Source organism: Amphiura filiformis, chromosome 7, assembly GCF_039555335.1.
Source record: "Amphiura filiformis chromosome 7, Afil_fr2py, whole genome shotgun sequence".
NCBI classification, from domain to species: Eukaryota; Metazoa; Echinodermata; class Ophiuroidea; order Amphilepidida; family Amphiuridae; genus Amphiura; species Amphiura filiformis.
In genome coordinates, this window is record NC_092634.1 from 20,705,615 (window position 1) to 20,731,068 (window position 25,454).

Below are 25,454 nucleotides of genomic sequence, written 5' to 3' on the forward strand. Positions count from 1 at the left end.
CAGAAAAACACAGTTTAAGAGTGAAGATTGTAGTGAGTAACCAGTCCTTTATAAATGTGCTGGCCACTATCTATTATAATATAGTAGGCTTAAACTATACATTGTGAATTAATTAAGTTATTTTAAAATAAAATGTACATGTAAGTTAACTCAAACCGGCAGTGTATATGAAGAGCTTGTTTCCAAAAGGCGCTAAATCCACTTTTGGAAAAAATTGAGTTATTGGTGCCAATGTATAGTGTTACATCATAAGTTTCATGGAATCAAAATATTTTTTCCAAAAGGCGCTAAATCCCATTACAGGGCATGCCAGAAGTTTTACTTTTTTTCCAAAAGGCGCTAACTCCATTTCAGTTTGTTTCCAAAAGGTGCTAAATCCAACTGACCAATCACTGTGCTCAGTAGGCCATTACAGACAGCCCTGTTTCCTACACAGCCCCGTACACACAGCTCTGCACACACACCCGCCAACTTTTGCAGGAGTGCAAACGCGTTAACTTTGTTGTCAAACTACATCTCATTTAATAGTTTATTAATTCATTGTTTTCAATGGATAGTGGAGATGAGGAGGTTCAGTTAAATGATAACTCAAAGAAGAGGAAGAGAGTGCCAAAGGAATGGGCAAAAAACACTACAAAACAGCGAAGAAATTCGGGTGAAGGTAAGCTTTAGTGTAGTGCATAGCCATAGTACAGTACAGTATCATGTGTATCATAGTGCACTGCAACTCAAGTGTTTATGCAGTTGTGTACAAGTTGAAGTGCTTTGTCTTTGTTATTTAAATCTTGATCAATACTTACCTTGTCAACAGGAGAATAGCCCTATTACATGTATCCTCATAATACATTAGGGTTGTATTGAAAATATTTTTTTAAATAATATTAATAATAATATGAAATGGGAAGAAAATTTATCGGCCTATGAAATGTGCTTGTTCCATTTATTATTATCAATAATTTTTGTATTATTATTAATTAATATTATTAGTGTTATTATTATTGTTATTACCGGTATTATAAAAATTATTATTGTTATAATTATTATTGATTTAATATTAGTATTATTATTATTATTTCTGCATGAAACAATTTCATGATTTAATTTTTTTTTAAATGGATAAGGCCACTGCAATACTGCATAAACCTGTTCTGCGAGTCTGCGAAATGAAAAGGAAATGTGTAGGCTGTGAAATGTGCTAATTTATTATTGTTAATTATTATCATTAATATTACTTTTTTTTACTTTTTGCATAAAACAATTTAATAGAAAAAAGGGCAAGGCCACAGGAAAAAAAACCTGTTCTGGCAGCCTGGCTAACCGCTGATTTCACTTTTTTGAAATGAAAAGAAAATGTGTAGGCTATGAAATGTGCTTGTTTGTTTGCTTGTTTGTTTGTTTGTTGTTGTTTTTTTTTCATTTCTTTTATTGTAATCATTCATTTTATTAATATTATTGTTAGTATTACTATTCAATTTTGCAAAAAAGGGTAAGGCCATGGAGAAAAAACCCTGTTCAGTGAGCCTGACTAACCACTAATTTCACTTTTTTGAAATGTAAAGAAAATGTGTAGGCTATGAAATGTAAAGAAAATGTGTAGGCTATATGAAATGTGCTTGCTTGTTTTTTATTTCATTTTATTATCATCATTAATTTTTTTTTAATTATTGACAATTTATTGTTACTATTATTATTACTGTACATTATTATTATTTTTAATTATTGTTATCATTGTTATTATTATTATTATTATGCCTGTCAATTGCAGTCCAGGGGAATCCAGGTTCTTTGGTATTATAATTTGAGTCTCACATTTCATGCACGTTTAGTGATCTTTCCGGGGGTTACCATGGGGTCAGCGGGCAGGGACTTGCCGGGGGAATCAGGGATGCTAAAAAAAATATTGTTCCGCTAGGACTGTTACATGTTTGTAACAGTTTCCAAAATTACGTCCCTGCCTAAGTCCCCGCTATCTAAGGGCTTAGCCAGCCAGCCGTGTATACAGTGTTTTAGACGGTCACATTCGAAATAACATGCCGATTTAATTAAAAAAATATCATCATCATCATCGTCATCGTCATCATCATCATTATCATTATTTTGCATGAAACAATTTACTTAGAAAAGGGTAAGGTCGCATTAAAAAACCTGTCCTGACAGACAGTCGATTTCACTTCTTCTTTATTTTTATTTAAACTGCATGAAAGTATAACAGCTGTTTTAGAGGGCAAAATGGACCGATTTGATAGAAAGCTTACATTTGTTTATATTAATGTTAAGGTTTGTTTTAACAATGTCTTTTATTATTTTTATAGGAAAGGCACCTACAGTGGCATGCCAACATCCTATCCACAGTTACTGCCAAGCTAGAGCACTAGACCAAGTGGATCGTGAAGATATGTTCCGCGATTGCTATGTTGACTCTGACAAAGTTCGACAAGATACATTCATCACTTCGTACGTAGAACTTACTCCAGTTAAGCGTCATCGTGGAGGAAACAATCAAAGACGTGCTCGGACCTATACAGCAGAGTACTATGTAAGTAAGATTGATAAGTCCAAAAAAGAAGAAAAAAGTTTGTCTCAGAAGACTCTACGCATCTCCATTTTGACAAACCTTAATACGCAAAATGAGTTTATTTTTTTAGTCAGAAAAAAACAAGAAAGAAAGTGGCCTAAAAATTGGGGGAGAGGGTAGGCCTACCCCGTTTCGCATAGAAATTTTCTACCAATCAAAAAAGGGTGCTTTTTTAATCTTTCTGAGACAAACTTCTTTTTTCAAAATGACGCTTGCCTTGTTAATGTTCTAATGAACCTGCAAATTCACCTTCCTCTTTTTCATAAAAATGTAGCCAAAATTACTCAACATGCATGCAAATTTTTCTTTGAGGTGCACCCCGAAAAAGTATGAAAAAATTAATATTCGTCATGTTTGGAACTTTATGTACATGCACATTACCATGTTTGTCGTAACACTGTTAAGTGACTTGATCATGTTAGACCATAACTTTATAATTAATTATTCTTTAGTTCACCTGATGAATCTGTCTTCAATCGCAAAGTAAATGTCATGGAAAAAAACAATGTATAATGATCGTTGAATCCCTACAGGTAATTTGAGTGCTAAGAATTTTTAAGAATTCATTTTGTAAATTATGGCAGAGCAAATGATTAATGTGCTGTTTATTTTTTCACATATTTTGCAGGCAAGAAAGCACGGTGGAGAGATCGTCCAGGTGTGTCAGCAGACATTTATGTCTCTGCTATGCATTGGTAGAAAGCGACTTGGGAACTTACTGAAATATGTTTGGGAGAATAACAATCGCAGACCTGAACGACGAGGTGGATTTCGCGCAAAGACAGGTTATGAAGAACTTAAAGCTGACATTTGCAGACACATTCAAAGTTTTAAGTGCCGCGCATCACACTATGGTCGTGGTAAGACGCCACATCGCAAATACCTGCCAAGTACTCTGAACGTCCATAGGATGTATCAACTGTTCAAGGAACAATATAATGGGCCAATCGATGTTAAGTATGGTATGTATCATGGCATATTCGTGAGCAACTTCAACCTTGGATTTGGAGCCCCGAGGAAAGATGTATGTTCTTTCTGCACCAGTCAGATGGTCAAAGTACGTGCCGCAACAGATGAACAGAAGAAAAGATAACTTGTAACTGAACTTCTTGTCCATAAGCACCGTGCGAAGAAGTTTTACCAACTTCTAGATACTAAGCATGACCCGTCTGTACTGACCATAGCTTTTGATCTAATGCAGAACGTCCCTCTTCCGCGTTCCCCTATTGGAGAAGCATATTACGCCAGGCAACTGTGGGCCTATTTTCTAGGTATAATCGAACATAAGGCTACAGGGAATAAAGACTTACCAGGTACACAACACAAGAAAGATGTGCACTTTTACACATGGGGGGAACAACAAATGGGACGAGGTGCCAACCAGATAGCAAGTGCACTTCAGGATTTTATAGAGAGCAGACTTGATGAGCCCGACCACGGTATCAAGAAAATCATATTATTCAGTGACTCATGCGTAGGTCAAAATAAAAACTACTGTATGCTCAGCACCATCAACTTGTTATCGAACAAGCATGGCCTCCCCATCACCCACATTTTCCCCGTAAGAGGGCACTCTTACATGCCTCCAGATAGGGCTTTTGGGAGAGTTGAAAAACGCCTCAGGAAGATAGAAACTGTACTATTGCCAGAAGAGTATTATGAGGAGTTTGCGACAGTGGGGACTGTACATGTTTTTAATCGTGACTGGTGGGCGTATGATTTTAAAGGTGCCGCTGACACGCACTTAAAGAAGGCCCATTCGTTCAAAATCACGGAACAAAAGAAGTTGGAGGTGAACAAGGCAGGTCCTGTCAAAATCTTCAACCACTACACTGCAGCACCGTGTGAACACACAGTGTTGAAGCGCGGTCATCGCTGGAATGGAATCAATGTGCAGGCGTTGGAGGACACAAATTGTGTAAAACCCGCGAAGAAGAAAGATGTGAAAGGCCTACTTCAATCTATGGGGTATTCAACAACCCCATCAGCCAGCACTGCTCTGCCCATGACTAGGGCTCAAGCTATTGCCCACTTCTACAGTGACATTTGTAAGGAAGATGATGATGCTATGGACATAGGAAGTGAGAATGAAAGTGAAGATGAAGCTACCGTAGAAGTGGATGAAGATCCCTGGTAATTTGAAATTCATTATGATGGCAATGTTAATCTTTGTTTACTTGCATCTCTTGAATCAAAACAGACTATAAGAATAAAGTGGTTGTCTTTGAAACATTTGCCTAAAACCTTTTTTAATGAGATATGCATTAAACAATAATTTCTCATGGTAAAAATGATTTTGCATGCCAACATGTTAGGCCTGGAGGGCAATACAACCTTTTGTTTTTTAGCTTCATGATAGCATACAACTCTTTGTGTTGTGCAATTAGTTTTAATAATATTCCTGCCACTTTAGTTTTTTTTGTTTTATTAAATTTAATTTTCATGCTCTCAATAATTTATCGTGGTAGAAAGCACTAGAAATGCATGCAAGCATGCAAACATTGAAGGATAGCACACAACTCTGTGCAATTTCTATTCCTGCCATTAATGATTATGTTAAAGTTACGGTATGCTACATCTTATGTGTAATAATACAAGTATTAGTATAATGGTTTTTGTATTGTGACCATGGTAAACTTAATGTATGCGATATAAACAGGGCCGTTGCTAGGAGGTAAGGGGTGAGCCCACCATACTTTGATTTGTCTGCAAAACGAAAAAAAGATCAACAAATCACATTTTTATTAGGCAAATAAATATTTGCGTTGACAAAAAATGTTGTATAGTGTATACACCCTCCCCCCCTCCTCGTCCAACAGGTCTAGCGACGGCCCTGGATATGAATTTTAATGCAATACTTAAGTGTATACACAGTGTACTATAGCATGCAACTCTGTGCATTTTAGAGATCTTGCCAATATTATGTTATACATTGTAGGTATACTCAGTGGCGTAGTGTGGATCATCATAATTATGGGGGGGGGGGCACCGACAATGACTGGGGCACACCGGTCTAATGGGGGGAGGGCGGCACTTAGCCATTTTTAGGCTATTTTCCTATGGGATTTTCTCAATTTTGCAATCACTGGGTGCTATTACGCTACGCCACTGGGTATGCTATAATTATATCTTAGTAATACAAAAGTATGATGATTTTAATACTGTAAAACTTAATGTGTGTGATACTCAGTTGCGTAGCGTGGGTCATCATAATTATGGGGGCGCACCGACAATGATTGGGGGACACCAACAATGATTGGGGGAGACAAGCCTTTTTTAGGCTATTTTCCTATGGGATTTTCTCAATTTTGCAATCGATAGGTGCTATGACGCTACACCACTGGGTATGCTATCTTATGTGTAATAATACAAAAGTATGATGATTTTAATGCTGTAAAACTTAATGTGTGTGATATGGATCTTTGTGTAGTCTCTACACAGTGTAGGATAGCATACAACTACATGTATGTGCAATTCCAATTCCTGTTATTATGTTATACATTGTAGGTATGCTACATCTTATGCACAATAATGCAACTATATTACTATTAGTATGATTAGTATGATGATTTTTGTAATGTAATTCAGGGTAAAACTTCATGTGTGTGATATGGATCTTAATGCAATATTGTACATGGTCTCTACACAGTGTACGATAGCATACAACTATGTGCAATTCCAGTTCCTGTTATTATGTTATACATTGTAGGTATGCTACATCTTATGCACAATAATACAAAGTCAGTATGATGATTTTTGTACTGTAACTCATGGTATCACTTCATGTGTGTGATATGAATGTTAATGCAATATTGTACACAGTCTCTACACAGCCACTTTTGGTTCCATTCCCTCCACACAGATATCTGCCAATTTTCGATTGGTAATACGAAGATAAAAATGTTGCATCCGGGAACTTTTCAGTCTCTTCGACAATTTCTTTAGTTCCGCTCCGCTTCTTGTGTCAGCCAATCAAACATGGTCAGGTTGTTATCATTAGCAGATGGTTAGAGTGGAGTGAGCAGAGTGAGTGTAGAGATTGTACTGTGCACAGATCATAAATCGTAGACCCACTATTAGGTTTTGGGTTGTTGTTTTTTCACACAGAAAGAAAACATTGGCATTACATTGTTTTAACTTAGGATTAAAGGATTGTTTCAAATTATTGTGTTTTGATATAACCACAGAATTACATTGTAGAGCAGGAGAACCAGGGCTCCCTATAGGCCTACTGCACATACAATCGCATCCATCAGCTAGCCTATGGGGGAAAATTGGGGGTATTCGTGTCCTTACTGATGGTGCGTGGAGACAACACTGTGCGTCTCATCAACCAATGATTGCCTCAAGCGCATTCCGAATTTTGCTCCATGCCTGTATTAGATGGCAGTTGAGTCCTAGTTCGCTTTCTCTAATTCTGTGGAAATAACTAAACTCTTGTGAATTAAAAGATGGTTGGGTGTGTACTGAAGTGTGTTGGCTACATCATGGAAGTAGTGTCTACTACTTCCATGGCTACATGGAGTTGAAGGCTCCCAAGTGTTTACGTGACTGATAATGAAGGGTTGGGCATTAGTGTTGAAGCATGTGGGGGGTGCATTGGCAGAGATGTGACATTGTAGTATCTGGTATTGGATGTACAATATTGTGCCAACTGTATACAATGTAAGTTATCAGTTTATGGAACCATTTCAAACCTTTGTAAATAACTGCATGTGTTTACTGTTTTTAACTTTTATCAATCTCCAATGTTGTTTGTAGACTTAGAGTCGAGTATGTGGGGTGGGGGTGTTAAAGGGTAGTTGTGGACTGGGAAAGTTGACAAAAACTATGCCATTGGGTATACAGTTTTATTGTGGTAACTTTTTAATTTAATTGACACAATCTCTTTGTTTAAGCAATGTGTTTTAAACCTTAAAACATTGAGCAACAATGTGGAAAGTGGTTTGTAGGTGTTGAGGGGTGGGTTAAAGTGTATGGACTGAGATTTGACAATGAAGAAATGGTTGTTCAGTATTGTGTTAACTGTAATAATTGGACACAATGAGTTTAAATTTAACTTTAAGTGTTATCTAGTGTATCAGACTGTGAGGGGGCAAGTGGGTTGGTGTTTTTTTGGTTTTTTAAATTTTTTTTTTTTTTTTTTTAATTTTTTAAGGGTGGATTGTATGTAAAACACGCATAAAATGAAAAATGTGAATAAATATCATTACATTGTTGAAATAAAGTACATTTTGTTGTATAAAAAATAGTTTTGTGCATTCTGTTTCATATTGTCCTTGATTTTGAATATTATTGAATATTTTGTTTCCAAAAGGCGCTAAATCCACGACTATTGGATATTTTGTTTCCAAAAGGCGCTAAATCCACTTCAAAGTGAATAATAAAGGATTCTTTACAATTAAACGTTTTAACCAGGATCTCAAAAACAGGTGTTTTTGTAGTTACTGACATAAGAACTAACATTTAAAACCCAAAAATAAATGAATTAATATCAGTAAGGCCTTTAATTTAAAAAACATTGATTTTCTCCCATTTCACTAATATGGATTTAGCGCCTTTTGGAAACAAGCTCTTCATATATCGAAAGCAGTGAAATCGGACATTCCTAAGCGAAGATATTGAGTTCGTAAGTTCTGGTATTACAAAATTGGAAATTGAGATATCGTGGGTAAAAAGCTGAAAAGACAAAAAACCCAGCGACAACAACAACAACAACAACAACAAAACAAACAGACCAGAACAATTTGGAGTACAAGTAATGAATTAAAAGAGTTGACATGAGATTAGGAATTAATGTTTTCTGCTGTTTCAGTGTGCATGTTCTCATCGTTGATGGTTTGGTGGACTGTCATGTAGATGTAAGCGTGATCCTAAAAATGCCTTTCACATTGACCAAAACTAATTACAAGACCTCTTCTACATTGAGGCTGGCTTTCCCTTTTAAAGGGAATTTTTATTACAGACAAATCGGGTTACTTTCTATTCACAAGTTTAAATAATAATTATTTTATTCTCAAATGTCTTCGGAAAATGGCATTTGCGGCAGAAGCTGATTGAAACCTTGCACATGCATGAGTAATTCAGGCCTACAATCAGTGACGGCGCTACAGGGAGGGGGGACAATAGCTCGTTCACGTAGCGTTTTCGTTGTCCCACTGGCCTACTACAATTAAGTTAATAACGTAGATTGCCTGGCGATCGGAGTGTTATCGTCAGAGCACCTCGGACTAGGGGGACAAGGGAGCATTTTCCCCAAATATTTTTCTTGCCCCCCGCCCAGTTTGCCCAGCCCCCAGTTTTAAGTGGAACCCCCAAATTACACAAATTTCAACTTTTTCGGCAATTGTGTGAAAAAATTGTTGATTTTGCCCCCCCTGAAATTAAATTTTCCCCCTCCTCCAGGAAAAAAATCCTGGTGCCGCCACTGCCTACAATTGTCCAAAAGAAACTGCAAATAAGTCCGACAGTCAAATCGAAAACAGGCCCAAGTGGGCGTATTAACCAGCGAATTGGCAACAATGCCAACCCCGTTTACCTGATGACGTTGTTTTGACATCTAGCATGTTGAATGTTTTGGTTATTCTCGACGGGGGCGTCGTGCACTGAATGATAACAGAGTGAACGACGGTTATTGTGTGACGGACACATTGCCAATTTTGTATGATTTCATGACGAAGTTCGCGGCCCGGTTCGCGGACCGCGACGCCATTGTGAGGGCGAAACGCAAACCGCAAAGCCGCCAGTCAGCCAGCTTCTATGCATGCTGCCCATTCAGTTTTAAATACGATCAGAATTCAAGAGCGCAAAGTGTAAAAAACAAATCTAAGACAACAGTGGCGGTGGAATGATAATCATAATATGTATAACCCCCAAATTCAGATTTTCAATATGCTCGTTCCCTAGCTTCCCGGCCTAGCTTGAGCCGCCAATGCCCCAAAATGCCGCAAGTATCATGCATGGATATCCTCGGAGCAAAATTGTAACGCCTTTAATTTATTTACTCTCAACGTTGTATCATTTTCTTTCAATTATTTAATCCACACTCAAACCAATTATAACAATAGCAACCATGCACATACCTGCCATAGCTATGTCAATTCAGGTTGCGGTGGTTAATCTGGATAAAGCATGATATCTTGACGAGTCTTGCGTCATTTGGTCAATCTACGTCATGTACAAGTAAGCGGACAGGACACATATTGGTTTAGTATGGTAAGGTGACAAGGGATTATTTTAATAGCAGAAGACCACAATGACATCGATAAAATGCCGAAAATGGCTTTAATTTAAGTATTTACCCTGTTTTACGCCACAAACAGCCCAGTATCATGCCGGTTTTTGCCGAAAGCCGGGATTGCGGACATGTATCGAAATGTTTTTTGTTAATGCATGGACCAACAACAAAAACAACCAAAAAAATCGACGTTTAGACGCCAATATAATCGAAAATAAAACGACAGCATCGTCCAAGTCAGACAACAAAGATGATGACGAAGAAGTGCCGAAAAATGCTTCTAGTCGCATGAAATACTACCGACCTTTTGACAAGAAAACCTTTTGAACTTCCTTATTTTCGGCAATTGTCGAAAACAAATTATTAGCAAATTGCCTGGGTAGCAGCTTTCGGAGTGAACCCTAAGCAATATCCTAGGAGGATTTATATAAGTGTAAAAGATGAGATTTGGCGTGCCAAGTAGATGAACTTGATCTCATCATTTCGGCCAGGTAATTATCGTATATAGCCATTCCGGAAATGTTAATTCTATGCGGACTAGGACTCAATCTAGGACTACTCGGTCTTGACATAGAAAAGATGAACTCAACTCCTATTATCAACGCTTGGTTGGACATTGCAATAGCGTGTCGTGCATTGTCTGCGTGTCTGGTAAAATAGAACCCTCAATATTACACCGATGCAAAACATTCAACATGCTGCTATTAAAAGGAGAACTGCCACATTGCACCATATATTCACCTGCTTGAGTTAAAATGTTCTGTTTATGTCTGTTTGTATGTTTGTTTGTTAGTTTAGAACCATTGCTTGAGTTTATTGAAGGCCAGAAGTTGTACCAGCTCGACCAAACTTTTTTTAAATTAGTCATGGAACACCGCGAAATTTCTGTTAATTTCATCATTATATGGTATCCAATGGAGATTTACGCGTGCCTAAAACTTGTTATAATTGGAATATTTTATCCCAAAAATCAGCCCAAATTAGTATATTCCAAGATAGCGCCATGCGGGATATACACGCGCGGGACGACTGGCGGTCGGTGCATGGTAGGATGCCGAACATGCCGAAAAGCTAACACAATAAATCGTGGTTCCCCACAAAAAGTCATAGTTAAGGACATGCGAAGGATATATAAAATGGGGTATAGATCTTTTCGATTTCATGTTTTTCCGACAGAGGAGAAATGCTTATGCCATGGTGATCGCAGATACGCACCACCCGATTCTTACTCATGCCATTTTCATCTTCATCATGTCCATCATGATGTGATCATGTCTTTCAATTTGAAAATGACCATCAACACGCTTTTAGTCTACATCGAGTAGGATCCAGGGGCGTGCAGAGCCCCGGGCCCATGGACAAGGAGCAATGCTGGGCCCGTCTAACATATCCTTTATATGAGCCCTATCCCCAACCCATGCTTTTTCTCAGGTCCCTGAATCCTCGGGGCCAAAGGACTTCGTCCACCCTGTCCACCCGCTCGCTACGCCCCTGATATGATCTGACCATAGATAGTGAAGGATCTGACCAAGATCTGACTCGGCGGACTTTTTAGCGTTCGTCTTTCTTGCGCGATCAGCGGACTGAGTAGATGGTAGGCTTATTAGGGACGCACCGTTTGATTTTCAGGGAGAAGATTTTGGTTTTCTTCAAAGCTTTAATCGCGGGATGAATTTTAGCATCATTTCGCTACATGATAAGTACGCAATTAAAGAGAAAGCCCCTCCAGAGCAGTTCTTCTGGGGTGATCCAAACCTGTCTGGTTATCAAAGTAATCATTGACAAGCACCTGTTAAATTCAGAGATAACATTGTCACTGATTAATTTGATAACCAGGGAGGTTTGGTTCACCCCAGAAGAACTGCTCTGGCGGGCTTCCTCTTTAAAGGTAGCGTTTTAGTGCATTTAATAATTATGCCATGCAGTGCACAATACACCATTCTAAGTACCTCCACGTATCCTTAAATTTCCTTCCACAGTTGGGTCTGAAATGGCATGAAGGTGGTCTTGCCTTGGCCGTAAACATGACGACCATGAACGCATGTACGGTCCAGGCCATGTCCAATGCTAACGAGATCCATATGACAGACAACCTAAACCGTTAATCACCGTAAAATTGTCCCCACTTGTGACTGTATGTTTTTATTCCATACCCTGGATTGACAATGGCATTAAATTCATGCTATCCCAGAAGTCATTGCGCATAATTATTATACCAAAAAGGTCCTTGGTTGTTTGGCACACTTTTAGTGTTCAAAATCCAGTACTACCAACTAAAACTAAAACTAAAACTGACTGCAAAATTTACCTTTGATGCTAGTTTTCATCTTATTCTAGATCATGGTCGCGATTGTTTATTATGACTTAACTAGGGTAGTCGCTGTATATGATATACATCGGAGCAAATGTTAAATGGTATGTGGAGTCTGCCCGGGGTGGGCACTCACATGTTAAGGTGGTACGGGTATGTGCGGCGCTCAAGGGTCCCTTTTTCAGGCTCTCCGGCAGTTCCTTAAGCCCCATATTTGGATCTGCTCCAGTTCTTTGAGCCTCAAATTCTGACAATTGTAGCTCTTTAAGCTCAAATTTGGAAAAAATTTAGACTTTTTAGCTCAACAGCCTATAATTTGGCCCTAATTTCAGTTCTTCAAGCCCCTATTTTGCCCGAAAATCAGTTCTTAGTTCCCAAAGTTCGGCGCTCCGCGCCGCACACCCCTACCAAAATTTAAGTTGAGTGCCCCCGGGGAGGCTGCCCCCGCCGGTCTGCAGTGTACTAAAGAGATATTTGACCAATGGCTAAATTTGTACCAAGTGGTTTGGGCCACATCGTTTCTGTGCAATAAATAACATGATAGGTGGCAGGTGAATTCGACTGCTCAGTGCCAGAAGTGGGTAATTGCAACCGGGAATTGCAACAGCTATCATGTGTAGCTGCCATGTGTAGATGGATACAATAATTATACTGTGTGTAAATTGCCAAATGTTCACATTGCAGCTATTGTACTTCTAGCACTGTGAGCAGTCGAATTTCCAAAATTGTCTGCTAAAAATTGCTTTCACATCTTTAATCCCACCCCTTTACACATGCCAGATTTGGGGGAAGACATTGGCATATGGTAACCTTTTCTTACTGTTTTTGTATGCCATTTTCAATATGGCTTAAATATCGAAAAGCGAAAAGGATCCACAAAATTATGTGCCAATTCGACCCCCTCGACCTGCCAAATATGCTTGCCCCCCCCTCCTTCGACTTGCCAAAATGATATACTTAACCCAGTGGAGGAGAGGAGGCAATATAATTACGCCACCCCCTATGGTGGCGGAAATAGCGTCAGGAGTGTTGGCACATATAGCAGCACATTGCATTCTGGGAAGGTCCTCAATCCAGCTTGATGCTAGCCTGGCCCTCTCGTGCCAGTGGTTGCCTGCTGTATGACCATTTGAAGCTAACCAGCCCACCTGCCAGGACACCAAGCAGGTCTTGCAAACCAATATCTGTGTGCAAACACAGCTGTTATCCAGCAGGGAAGGGCATGGTCAGGGGGCAAGTACAGGGTCGTGAGAAGGCCTAAAACCATGGCCTTGTGCATTTCAAACTTGACCTTTAGAATTGAAGGATCTGTCAACTGGAGATTCAGGCTTATTTGTTGTCGACTGTCAATGATAATAAACGAAGAATTATGAAATTTTGTGAGAGAAAGAGTCCCAATCACCATCACGGGGATGAGCGTAGAAGGTGGCTGTTGGCCTATAAACCATATATAAACCTAGGCCTTCTGTCGATTCAAATGAGTACCGTTATCAATTAATCGATCGATCGGTCAGTCGGTCGGTTGGTAGGTCAATCAAGCAATCAATCAATCGATCAAGCAAGCAAGCATTCAATCAACATATCAATCAATCAATCAATCAATCAAGTTTACAATTCGAAGGGTCAGTGCCACAAAGACGTAACTCCATTTTGGTCATTCTGAGAAAAATGAGTTTAAAGATAATGATTTCAATGGAGTGCTAAATAGAGTTACTTATCATATGCTTATATGTTTATTGGAAAGGGCTCATGTTCTAAAAAATTTGATATCAAAATCTCATTTTCGCAAAAAAAATTGAGTTACGTCTTTGTGACCCTTCGAATTGAAAATAATAATGAACATTTCTGGGCATTAATTATTGCCTGCTTATTTATTTATCGTTATCTTTGTAATTAATATAATACGGTGGGATGTGTGGGTGTATGGGATGCAAGGGGTGTGTACGTGTGACTGATTCATGCTCGTTCTACTATTTTAGGTTACACTTTATATCTTATAGGCAATAATGGTAATGGACGAGTTAATGCAGGGGCTAGGTGTTGTAAGGGCCAATATAATTGAGTTGGATGTTCCATATAAATAGGTCTGTGGATGTTGAATGTCAGGTCAAAATCATCCGAGGTGAATTAAGTAATGTCGATCTCAATTCTGCGCCAAAATTGTTACAGGTCATCTGAGGTGGACTAAGTATATAATTTGGATTGTCAGAACACCTTCCCCAATCAAACACATTTCTCTTGCATTTGGTCATCTTCTACTCTTCCCTAGAAAAATCATTATAATACCAAATCTACACACCATGGAATTCACCATCACATCCAAGCTCACATTGGGCGCCCCATTCCTTTTTTAAAGGAATTTATATATTGATAAGGTGTGGACTGCAGATTGTGGCATTTCAACTTCCAAGTTCTGGAACAACTTTGTTCGATGTTTGTATAAAAGTTTTCATATGTTCCCATGCAGTCAATGTCAATTTCTCATTTAATTCTGTTAAATTAAATCTGACATTATTTCCAAGGTAGAAATACAATTTATATCTCATATGTTTTATAATAACTGACCAGTGCGCCGGCTGCGCGTCAAACAGCGCGAGCCTTGGCGTGACCACGGGGTCGCAGTCGGGGCAAAGTGCTCCGTGAATGACCACCGCAGATGGCCAGTTGGGGGATATGTTTGTTTACCGCCCATCCCTGCTAGATTCCTGCCTAGAAAATGAAATAACCTAAGTGTAATTTTACTGTTATTATAAATAAACATTAGAAACTACATATTACAGTAATCAAAAAAGAATTCAAAATAGCTCAAAATGCCAACTGTATGGGGCCATTTTTCAGCGGGATATGAACAGTTGTTGTCCATTTGGTCAATCTCTTCTTGAGAACAATGTAACTGATCATAAAACTGATGAAGGACTTGACTTTGTTATTGACCAGATTGACCAGCTGAATATAATGTAATTTGCAGAGATTGCAATCCAATTTTAGTTTTCTTGATTGTGTTCTATTTGTTTGTTTAACCAGTTGGTCCGGGAGGACACAATCATGGGGTTTTGATTAATTTTTGTTACTTGTATTTTACTTTGAACGAAGATAATTCCAATCAACACGTTATATCCAATACCATGACTATTATTTTGCGTGATAGATAATGGTCATTTCCCATATCTGTTCCTGTTTATGGACGCACTATCTAAAAAATAATAATAATTGCATAATTAATGAGCTAATTTACATACATGCTAATTAATTACGCAAATAGGCAAATTAGAGGGCGGCCAGACTATAATAATACTACGAGGGGCAGTCAGTATGTTTTAAGAGTGGACTAGTGACGTCATATGTTGATTGTTTTCATGGCATTTCTCAATGATTACATAAACACTGTACCTTTGTCTTTCAAACAACACATGTAAAAATTATATCATACACATGATTACGTAACAGCATTAGCATAAAATCAATATACTAGGGACACTGCCAAATCACTCAAAAGGCGGGCCTTTTAAATTACAGCAAAGACACGTGTTTAAAATGTCCGAGAACAGAGAAAGTACAAGGAACATAAGGCTAGTTTTTGGCAGGAATAAACACGAGGTCCTTTGTTTGCATTTGGTAAAATATGAGACTTGTCATTAAACTGTGGTGGAAATGGGACGTCTGGAAACTTCAACAACTTTAGGGCTTGAATGGAAGCAAAATTATTCTGCAAAAATGGCGTTAATGAAAAAGCAGTTATTACAAATGACATTAATTATCTCCAAAATGAAACAGACTAAAATATAATGACTGGTCACGTGTGAGAGCTAGTACTCAGTGCGATGATAACTGGTGCAAATCAAACAATAATCTGCGCATGCGTAGGTAGGATGACCGATACAACATGGTGGAAATGCACGCAAATGGCAAAATTCCATGTAAATAGGGCCTAAAATATTACAAAATGCTATGAAAATTTTAATTTAAATATTTATATGAATTTTTATGGATGATCTCAACCTGAAATGAACAGAAAAGTTTTAAAAATACATTTCTTATTAAAACGATGGCCTCTCTCTCTGTACCACTACTTTTTGTATAAATGTAACAATGGTAGAATAACAGTTATATTTTAATCACGGATTCAAATATTTTCTAGGAAGACTCCCGTTTGAATTTTTGGAGATTAGTCAACAGAACTGGCCAAAAAATTAAATTTCCACGTTTGCTATTTTTGGCAATATCAAGATTTGTATAGAAAAGAAAAACCTTGTTTTTGTCAAAAATAAGACATATTTGACCATGCATTTTAAACAAACTAAAACCTTTACAGCCCAACAAACATAGTTTAATGAACTGGTAGTCTGTGTTCTATTACTGTTCCAAAAGGCAGCATTCTCCATTCTTTAATTCCCGAGAAAATATAAAAAATACAACAATACCCCATTTCAGCCTCTTATTTCCCTTAACAAAAACGACTCAATTTCACCAGGTGACTCTAGACCATTGATTTTATGCTAATGCTGTTACGTAATTATATGTGTGATATAATTTTTGCATGTGTTGTTTGAAAGACAAAGGTACAGTGTTTATGTAATCATTGAGAAATGCCGTGAAAACAATCCACATATGACGTCACGAGTCCACTCTTAAAACATACTGACTGCCCCTCGTATATTAGACTATTCTTAGCATACGAACTCGCCCAATGGTCTAGCCGTAACTCGCCCAATTAAATATCGCCTAACCGTAACTCGCCCATTGCACATGGTCTATAACCGTAATGGTCTAACCATATACTCGTCCATAACATACCGTCACTTAACTCGCCATTTATCTATCCTCCATATTAAGGGCTGGGGTATGAACGTTTGGACAGTATTTATTAATGGGACATTAGAGCACATCAGACATATCGAATTGCATTCTGAATACGAAGAATGTCATTCTGATATCAAATAATTTTGATTTTTGAAATTCGCAATTTAATACATTTTATGGCAAATCATTACAAATTGATATTTTTGATATTTAACAGTACTTGAAGTAAACTTTGTAAATCTGATGATTTATACTTAAAGTGTATGTAGGTGGGATGAAAAGCCGACGATCAATTAAAATTTTGACCTTTCGTATTGAAGATATGGATTTTTTTTCCCAAAACACCAAAAAAATTAGGTCTTTTTGGGAAAAAATCCATATCTTCAATATGAAAGGTCAAAATTTTCAATTGACCGTCGGCTTTTCCTCCCTGCTACATACACTTTAAGAATATGTCATTAGATTTATATAATTTACTTCGAGGACTGTTATATATCAAAATTTGAAAAATATCAAATTTTTATAATTTGTCATAAAATTTGTATTATATTGTGATTTTCAAAAATGAAAATTATTTGATATCAGAAAGACATGCTTCGTATTCAGAATGCAATTCGATAGGTCTGATGTGCTCTCATGTCCCACAAAAATACTGTCGAAACGCAATAAACGCTCATTTTAGATCCCTTAATGAGCCTTTCCAGTCATTTTAGCTAATTATTGATGATTGATAAAAACATACATACAAAGGAAATATATAGATACAAAATGTATATTGATCAGTGTGTTTTGCTCTACTCTTATGCTCAGACCATTTCCCAATTTCCAGAACTATCCTCATATTCCACCTTAAGGGTATCGAGGTATTGTTGGTCGAATAAGCCAAAAACAAATCGATTTTCATTATTTAAATTGTTTAAATATAACACTTTGATGTTTTGAAAAAGTTCATTCTACAAATCATATACTTTGAAAACTTTTGATTGATAAAAGCGTTGTTGTTTCAGACCTCTTTATAACATAACTCAAGAACCACAGGACCTACAAAAGTATATCTGTGATATTTCAAGCTGCTGTGAACTACCAAATCACAACAGTTTAAAAATAGTTGCTAGCCTTAATGAAATAATGCCTTTCTTGTTTCGTTTGTTTTGTTTGATCACTTGAATGTATAAACTCATGCTCTGTTCGTTTCTCATAATTTGTGGTATCATTAAACTTTTCTGAAAGAGACTAAACAATTAATAACATGTTAAAAGATTTGTTTTTTACCTTCTTTCATCATGTTCAAGTTCATGAAATACATACATGTTTGGATATTTTTTAACAAGAGTGGCGTCTGTGTGTTAGTTCAAACATTATAATAAGTGGGCTCTTAATTATTTAGATTATCCTATATTAATCAGTAGCTTCTCAGAAATACCACTTGTACTTTTCTTTGGTCATGTTTTGGCAGAAACTGGTGGGTGTCTGAGTGTTTCCGCGGCACGACAATGTTCCCTCCTGTGCAACCTGGCGAGGTGAACCTGTCGCAGACCTGTCCCAGTATAATTTGGGAACAAATTGTGGCTAATTCCGAAGCTAGACCTCGATTCAGCACGCGCATACATGAACCTGATGCCCGGTAGGAGGAAGCATCAGGGAGGGAACTCGGCAAAGATGCCGTATTTTGACATGTTTGAGGTTTTAAAGTGGGGGAACATTGATTACTTTCATAATAGCATCCAGGGACAACTAGGGATACCACATACCAACATGACTACGGGGCTCAATAAGGCGCGCACCATCGGGGACTCATATGCTTCATAATACTTAAAATGCAAAAGGTGTAAACGTTTTAATGAAACATGTAAACACATGCAAGACTTTCACTTCAAAATGTTTCGAAGTTGCAAATGAAAAGTGTATGCTGCAGTACATGTAATTCATTGCAATTTCTTCAAAAATGCTATCTACGGTAGATAGCTGATAACAATGGAAGCATTGTGAAGTGAATGGCTTACCCAAAATAGGTGATAACAATATTTTTTAAGTCTTGCATCTATGCAAAAATACCAGCATGGTCAAGGAAGGAACGCAGTGTATCATAAATGCACTTTGGACAAGAAGAAAGGTTGGACAAAGAAACTAAAATACAGCAAACAAACAAACAACATACACACCTGATAGAAGTCATTTTCTCTTTTTTGCATTTTCTTTTTCGAGCGTATATGTGATGCAATCAAGCAAAATGAGTCAGATGTTGGGCATATATATTGATTTTGAGATATAGCCAATAATAGTATTCAACTTTCTTTGTATTTTAATGTGCTGAGCAACACTAAAATGACTATATCGCTGGAGCTAAATCAAATAATGATGGGTTTTCAGAAAAATAAAGTTTTGAGAATGGCTTATATAATAAAATTGAAAACTAAATTTTGATTTTGATCGACATCAGACTCATTTTGCTTGATCCCGTCACATATCGTTCTTCGATACTTGTATTAACAAAGTATGCGTTTCTGTATATTCGTTTCTGTTGTTATCTACGGTAGATAGCAATATACTGCACAAAGTCAATTCGATTAATATTGACCCTCACAGTGGATGACTTTCGTCCGTGTAGAACTCGGGTTGATCATGTGACGGGAATTCGGGGTATAATGTGTTTTATTTGTCGTGTGATAAAATAAATAGTTTAATGGTGACGTCAAATTTACGTCATGTAGGGCCTTTACCGAAACTCTAACAGTCTGTTATCACGTTTGTTTTTGCCTTGACCAAACCATCCATGATCGCAACCGACGAAGCCTGAAACAGATCAGTAGGCCTACATCACGACAGATGAGGGAGGGGTCCGTTTTTCAAACTTTGTTTACCACGGACTGTTTGCCAAAACATGCAAATTATCACGTTTGTCTGATTTTTGTGACCGGAGATTCTAGAAAAGTTCAACTCAATTTTAAGGGGGTACTACACCCCTAGCCAATTTTTTGCTTATTTTTGTGTTTTTCTCAAAAATTATAGCGCATTTGTGACAAGTTTGTTTTGTATATTATAGGTGCAAGGAATACAACTACTGCATTGAAATTTCAGAAACTCAAGGCAAGTAGTTATTGAGTTATTGATCAAATATTGGTTTTCCCTCATTTTTGACTGTAACTCCACAACTGTTGTCTGTGCTGAAATAAAATTTCCAGTGTAGCAGTTGTAGTCCTTGCCCCTATAATATACATATCTTACTTGTCACCAATGCTCTATAATTGTTGCGAAAAATGCAAAAATAGGCACAAAATTGGGCAGGGGTGTAGTACCCCCTTAAATGTGCACTATAGGTATGTTTATAGGCGAGTAAACGAGCAAAGCAGGTGCACAAATCTATCAATGATATACATGATTATTAACGTCCATTTTATCATGTTTATCTGATGACGATACGGAAAATAGGTAAGCAGTTAGATCTACAGTGAACTGAAAAAATTGGTAACTGCGTTTCAGAAGAAGAAACATAATATCAATTTGAAAATGAATCACTTCATGCACTTACTTTTTTCAACTTGTTTTTTATTGTGAAAAAAAACAAATCGTTGTTTTTCAAGTATGTTGAGCAGTTATTATAATACGTATATGATTTTGAGTCGAACTTTTCTTATAGAAGGAGTTAAAAAGATGAAAATTAAGTTTTTATGTCGTTTTAGCGTACGATATTTTTGAAAGTGCCGTATTTTTTTATTGCAAAGAAGGGAAAACTAACTCGTTATCAAAAGACGGTAATAAGTTTAACTGAGCAGAAACTTAAATGATGAGCTTACAAAACTAATTTGATTGACCTTTTGACTTAGCTAATAGCTGTCATTGTGTTCAATTGCATATTATGATTTAAAAGTCTCAGTTTAAAAAGTTTCCAGAGCGTTGTTTTGGCACCCGCTCTGGTTTGTTACAGCACTCTCGCATTACGAGAAACAATGCAACAAGTTTGCAATAAAAATCTCAAAATTCCCATGCTCCTGTTGCATATAATTGGCTGCTCAAATTACTTGTTTAAAAGTATCAAGGTACAAAATAATTTCACCCCTCCAGTTATGGTATCCAAAAAGAATAAAAGAAACTGACCAAATAACAGTTAAAACTGACCATATGGACGAATGGAGAAAAAAGTGGCCGCGAGCGGTCATTATTATGTGATGACCAATTGTAACAATACTAGCGCAATTGTTTAGAAAATTTTCTTTAATAGTTACAAACTTGACCTGAGTTGGCAGTTACACAATAAAGAGGTGATCACTTGTTTAAAGAGAAGTTTGAATTTCATTGAAGTGTTTGGCGTCTATATTTTGCCCTTCCTATATGATGTAGATTTTGATAGTCCTAAATTACGAAAGAAGACGTTTTTAACAAAAGCGGAAAAGTAGGGCACTCTTGAAGACATATTTTTAGAACGTCAAATTTCACAATGAGTAAATTAATCGCTAAAGTTGCGAGATTTTCTATTAATTGATTTCTGTTTTTGATTATAAATTATATATTGTACGAGGTTAAGCTTAAGAAAACACAAGCTAAGTTCTCAAATGCATATATAGTGTTAATTGTATACCGTTTTGAAACAACGCTTTTGATTGAAATTAAAAGGAAAATCCAATTGAAAGTTCTGAAATTACTTCTTTTTGTCCATTTAATCTCACTTGGTAAAATTTGATGCATGTCCTCCGTGCGAAGTTTATGACATGTCAATAACTGCACAGGCAGGATAACCTGCTGAAGAAAATACCACCAAAACAAAACAAAAACAACATGCAGGTGTGTTTAAATTTATCCAGAATGTGCAATATGAAATTAAAAACAATTCAGATATGGTCCACTACTTTCCACAAACAAAGCTACCTTTATTACGATGAAGATATGGAGAAATAATCATGTGCATGTGCTACCATGTTTGTTCGGATTGCGTAAAATGACACGTAACATCTCACACAACCCCACCCCCGAAAATGCCGTCCCCACTTGAATATGAGGATGCACTTCAACGCAGCCTCTTTCTTGTCCTGTTTTCAACTGAACAACAAACACATTTTTTGTAACATGTGATATATTGTAGGGTATATCATTATAATGAGATGACTTCAATCATAGACCATTTAAATGGTCTATGCTTCAATTTATCTTCAAACGGTAAAGTATGGATGTTCACACGGTGCAACCAAGTAGGGTCAAAATTAAAATAGCCCGTGGAACTCTAAAAAGTTAATAGTCATTAAGATCCCTTGTCCATGTTGTCAGCCAAATTGCCAAAAATTAAACCATCTCGATATCCAATTGATTACGATTTTGTTTCATCAGAGTACAATAAACAGGTCAACAAGGCACCGCCTTTTTGCTCCAAATCACTGTCTTTCCCATAAAAAATTGACCCTTTTAATCAAAGTTGCCAAAGGAAGTTTAGATAACCTGACACAACTTCACCAGCAATCGCATCATGCGTCTTTCAGACAATCACATATGCCTGGCTTCAAACGCCCATCTTAAACAATTGTATTTTAATTGCTTTAAGCCACAGAAGACATTCGGGCATTCCCATAGTGCATTGCGAACGTGAATTGAGCTGATTACACATGGACGTTACTGTTTTAGCTTAGGGTGCATGATCGTTAGAACATCAACAGGGTCGGATATCTTGAAAGTATTACTCTCTAAATGTATAAACAGTGAACCAAAAGAGTGAATATTTATGTACTCCAAAAACATGAAAAAGAGTGAAAATCACTCAAAGACTTAAATTTTACTCCAAAAGAGTTGAATTTCACTTCAAAAGAGTGAATTTGACTCCAAGAGTAATGAAATGTTCACTTTTTAAGTGCCATGAGAGGGACAACTCTTTTTAGATCGTCCTTTATATATGACTCCTTGAAGAGTGAAAATATCACTCTATTGGAGAGATTGTCACTCTTTGTGGAGAGCATAAGTCTCATGCATTCTTTTGGTTCACTCTTAAAATCTTTTACATTTAGAAGTGCCTCAAACCTACAGTCAAAATAATTGCCTCAATTTGACAAAAAAATAGATTACTATAAAGTATATGCTGGTTCCGGGGGTGCTGGGTCCTGAAACCAAAGACCTTCAATACAAATGGAGGTTGCTGGCGCAAAGCATGCCGGGAAGGCATGCTGTTATGCATTGGCTTTAAGCATTGTAACAGGATCGATTGCTAAATAAATGACATAATGACACAATATAATATTATATGTCGTTGACATGTCTTTACAATTTTGTGAATAATTTATTGTCTTTTTGAAATTGCAATTATCTATTGTAATTTTTGTTGATTTGTGATTTAAAAAGGTGAGAGTTGGATAGTTGTTAAGGCATCGCGGGTAAAGATTATGATTGACCCTTTTATGCATTTTTCCCAAATCTGGTGCTTTCGAATGAAATAATAAAATAAGGCCGGTTCACTTACTAGTTATTATCAAAACAAACATCACTTAAATTGATATTTTGACAGCTTTTTATACCAAATTGATCAAAATGATATTTGATTTATAAAACAAACAAACAAATACACAAACAACCTCCACAACAAACACTCAAACAAACAAACAAAGAACATAATATAATGAATCAAGCACAGTCAAACATAACCAATTCAAACAAACCAATTAAACCAAACCAAATCAATTACCAAATCAACAATTAAGCAACAACCGAAATCAGCAAACAAAAATACGTTTCAGAAAATAATGTTTTATGTTCATGAGTTAATGCCACGATCATCGTACCTTATCAAACGGTTCCACAATATATCAATACACTTTCAACTTCTGATAAAAAGAGGGGGAAAAGCAGAATATCACGAGCATAACTAAATCATCTAATTGCTATAAAATGTAGATTAGTCAAAGTTTCTTTCTCTTCCTACAAAACACTTTGACATTTTATAATAAAGACGTTTTAAAAAGGAAAAAGAGGTTGCGGGTACTTTTTAATAGGTAGTCATTAACTTATTGGTGTACTTAATTAGCTCGTATAGTTTTAATCAACTCGGAAATGCCACAAGCATTATTGTTAAATGATACTTTTATACAGGATTTTCAACCACAAATCTACACAAATTTCTTTCATAAATTATTGCTAAAACTATAGCAAAACCTTTGGATAAATAGAGATAATATGCCTTATGGTAAAGTTAACAATTTCATTAGCTTTAACCAATGGTGTCACAGGTGGGATCATTTCACTGACAAACAATTTAAGTCGAGCAATTGTTACGGAATCTAGTAGCGTGGCCCCTTAGCTTATGGGGTTTAGATACAATGTACATAGAGATCGGCTTCGAGGGAAAATTGAGAGGGGTATCAAGTTTTCTTTTGTTAGAATTTTAAAGGTAAGACTGTATGGAATATCAAAATATGTATTGCAATTTCCTGCCCTGCTTATTTTTAGATGTTTCAAGTAGTGATAAAATAGTTTACAAAAACTCTTTTTTCAGAAATTGAAAACATGATGTTATAAAATGAATTGTGTTAACTGCAAGAAGCCTGTGACTTCAAAAACACAACATACCAATTTTATCTTACTTGAAATTGACTCAACAAACAAGAAACAAAGAAAAATCAGGAGACCAAAGTACCTGGACACATTTATTTATAGGAGAAATTTATTTATTAAGCCACTTCAGTCAGTCGAGAAGCAATCATAAAACGACGCATTTACAATTTCGATTTGAAAAAAAAGTAAAAAATATCATAATCCCTGTAGGCCTATATACTTCGATTCCCGAGTGTAATACACGGACAACTGATAACTAATCAGCTATGCACGATTATAACCATGATAAATGCGTCCAATTAATTTGTTTCGTCTACTGAAGATAGCAAATTATGTTCATAGAGATAATTAGACTTCCGTGCACTGCGTTTACACACATGACATAACTCAGTTCAACACTTGATAATTAATTGTTTTAAATTTAACTTTTGCACAAAAAGTTGCACAATGATTTAAAAAAATGGTTAAATATAACTCTTGCATGGTTTGGTCTATTTTCATGATTTTTTTTCTCTTTAACTGTTGAAGGAAGTAAAGTTCACTTTGCCTTTGGCTTAGTTTCGCCATTTCCTTCTCAAGAAAAACCTATATTATCATAAAGCCAAAACAAGTCATTATCTACTAACATTTCTCAAAGAACCAGGCTGAAATCCTATACTACTAAATTGCCCCGTGCTTTAAACAACATACAATGTTGGCTTTGAACTTGCATTTAAAATCATGAAAATAGAAGCACTCTAAATCCTGACTTCAAGGCGATAGGGTTTCGAACAAACATTGTGGGACGTTATATTTACAAATTGTCATGATCGTAACAATGGGCTGGCTTGGTGGCTTGGTGGCTAGACGCGCGCGGGAATTGAACTAGACCCCTTAGGCGAAAAACACTCATGTTTTTAGTTCATTATAAAATAAACGTTTATACTTCATACTTTAATACTTTAAAAAGCTTGAAGGGTTTATTTTTTATGAAGGGAAAAGTGTGAGAATTTTTGCCAAAATAGGAC

The 25,454-nt window shown here is 36.7% G+C and overlaps 1 protein-coding gene across 2 annotated transcripts; it reads left to right on the plus strand.

Annotated features, from left to right (window-relative positions):
• The first annotated feature begins 407 nt into the window (after positions 1-407).
• LOC140156865 (uncharacterized) lies at positions 408-7,676 on the plus strand. Of its 2 annotated transcripts, none has more exons than XM_072179862.1 (3): positions 408-661; positions 2,313-2,536; positions 3,204-7,676. In XM_072179862.1, exon 3 carries the CDS (start codon positions 3,771-3,773, stop codon positions 4,710-4,712), a length of 942 nt encoding a protein of 313 aa, XP_072035963.1. In that variant the 5' UTR covers positions 408-661; positions 2,313-2,536; positions 3,204-3,770; the 3' UTR covers positions 4,713-7,676. The 2 variants fall into 2 exon arrangements, with proteins under 2 accessions (XP_072035963.1, XP_072035964.1); XM_072179863.1 differs by having other exon boundaries at positions 439-661.
• Positions 7,677-25,454: the final 17,778 nt, after the last annotated feature.

What these genes read in the sequence shown, in the direction of transcription:
- LOC140156865 (XM_072179862.1), top strand. Translation starts at nt 3,771, where the DNA reads ATGCAGAACGTCCCTCTTCCGCGTTCCCCTATTGGAGAAGCATATTAC.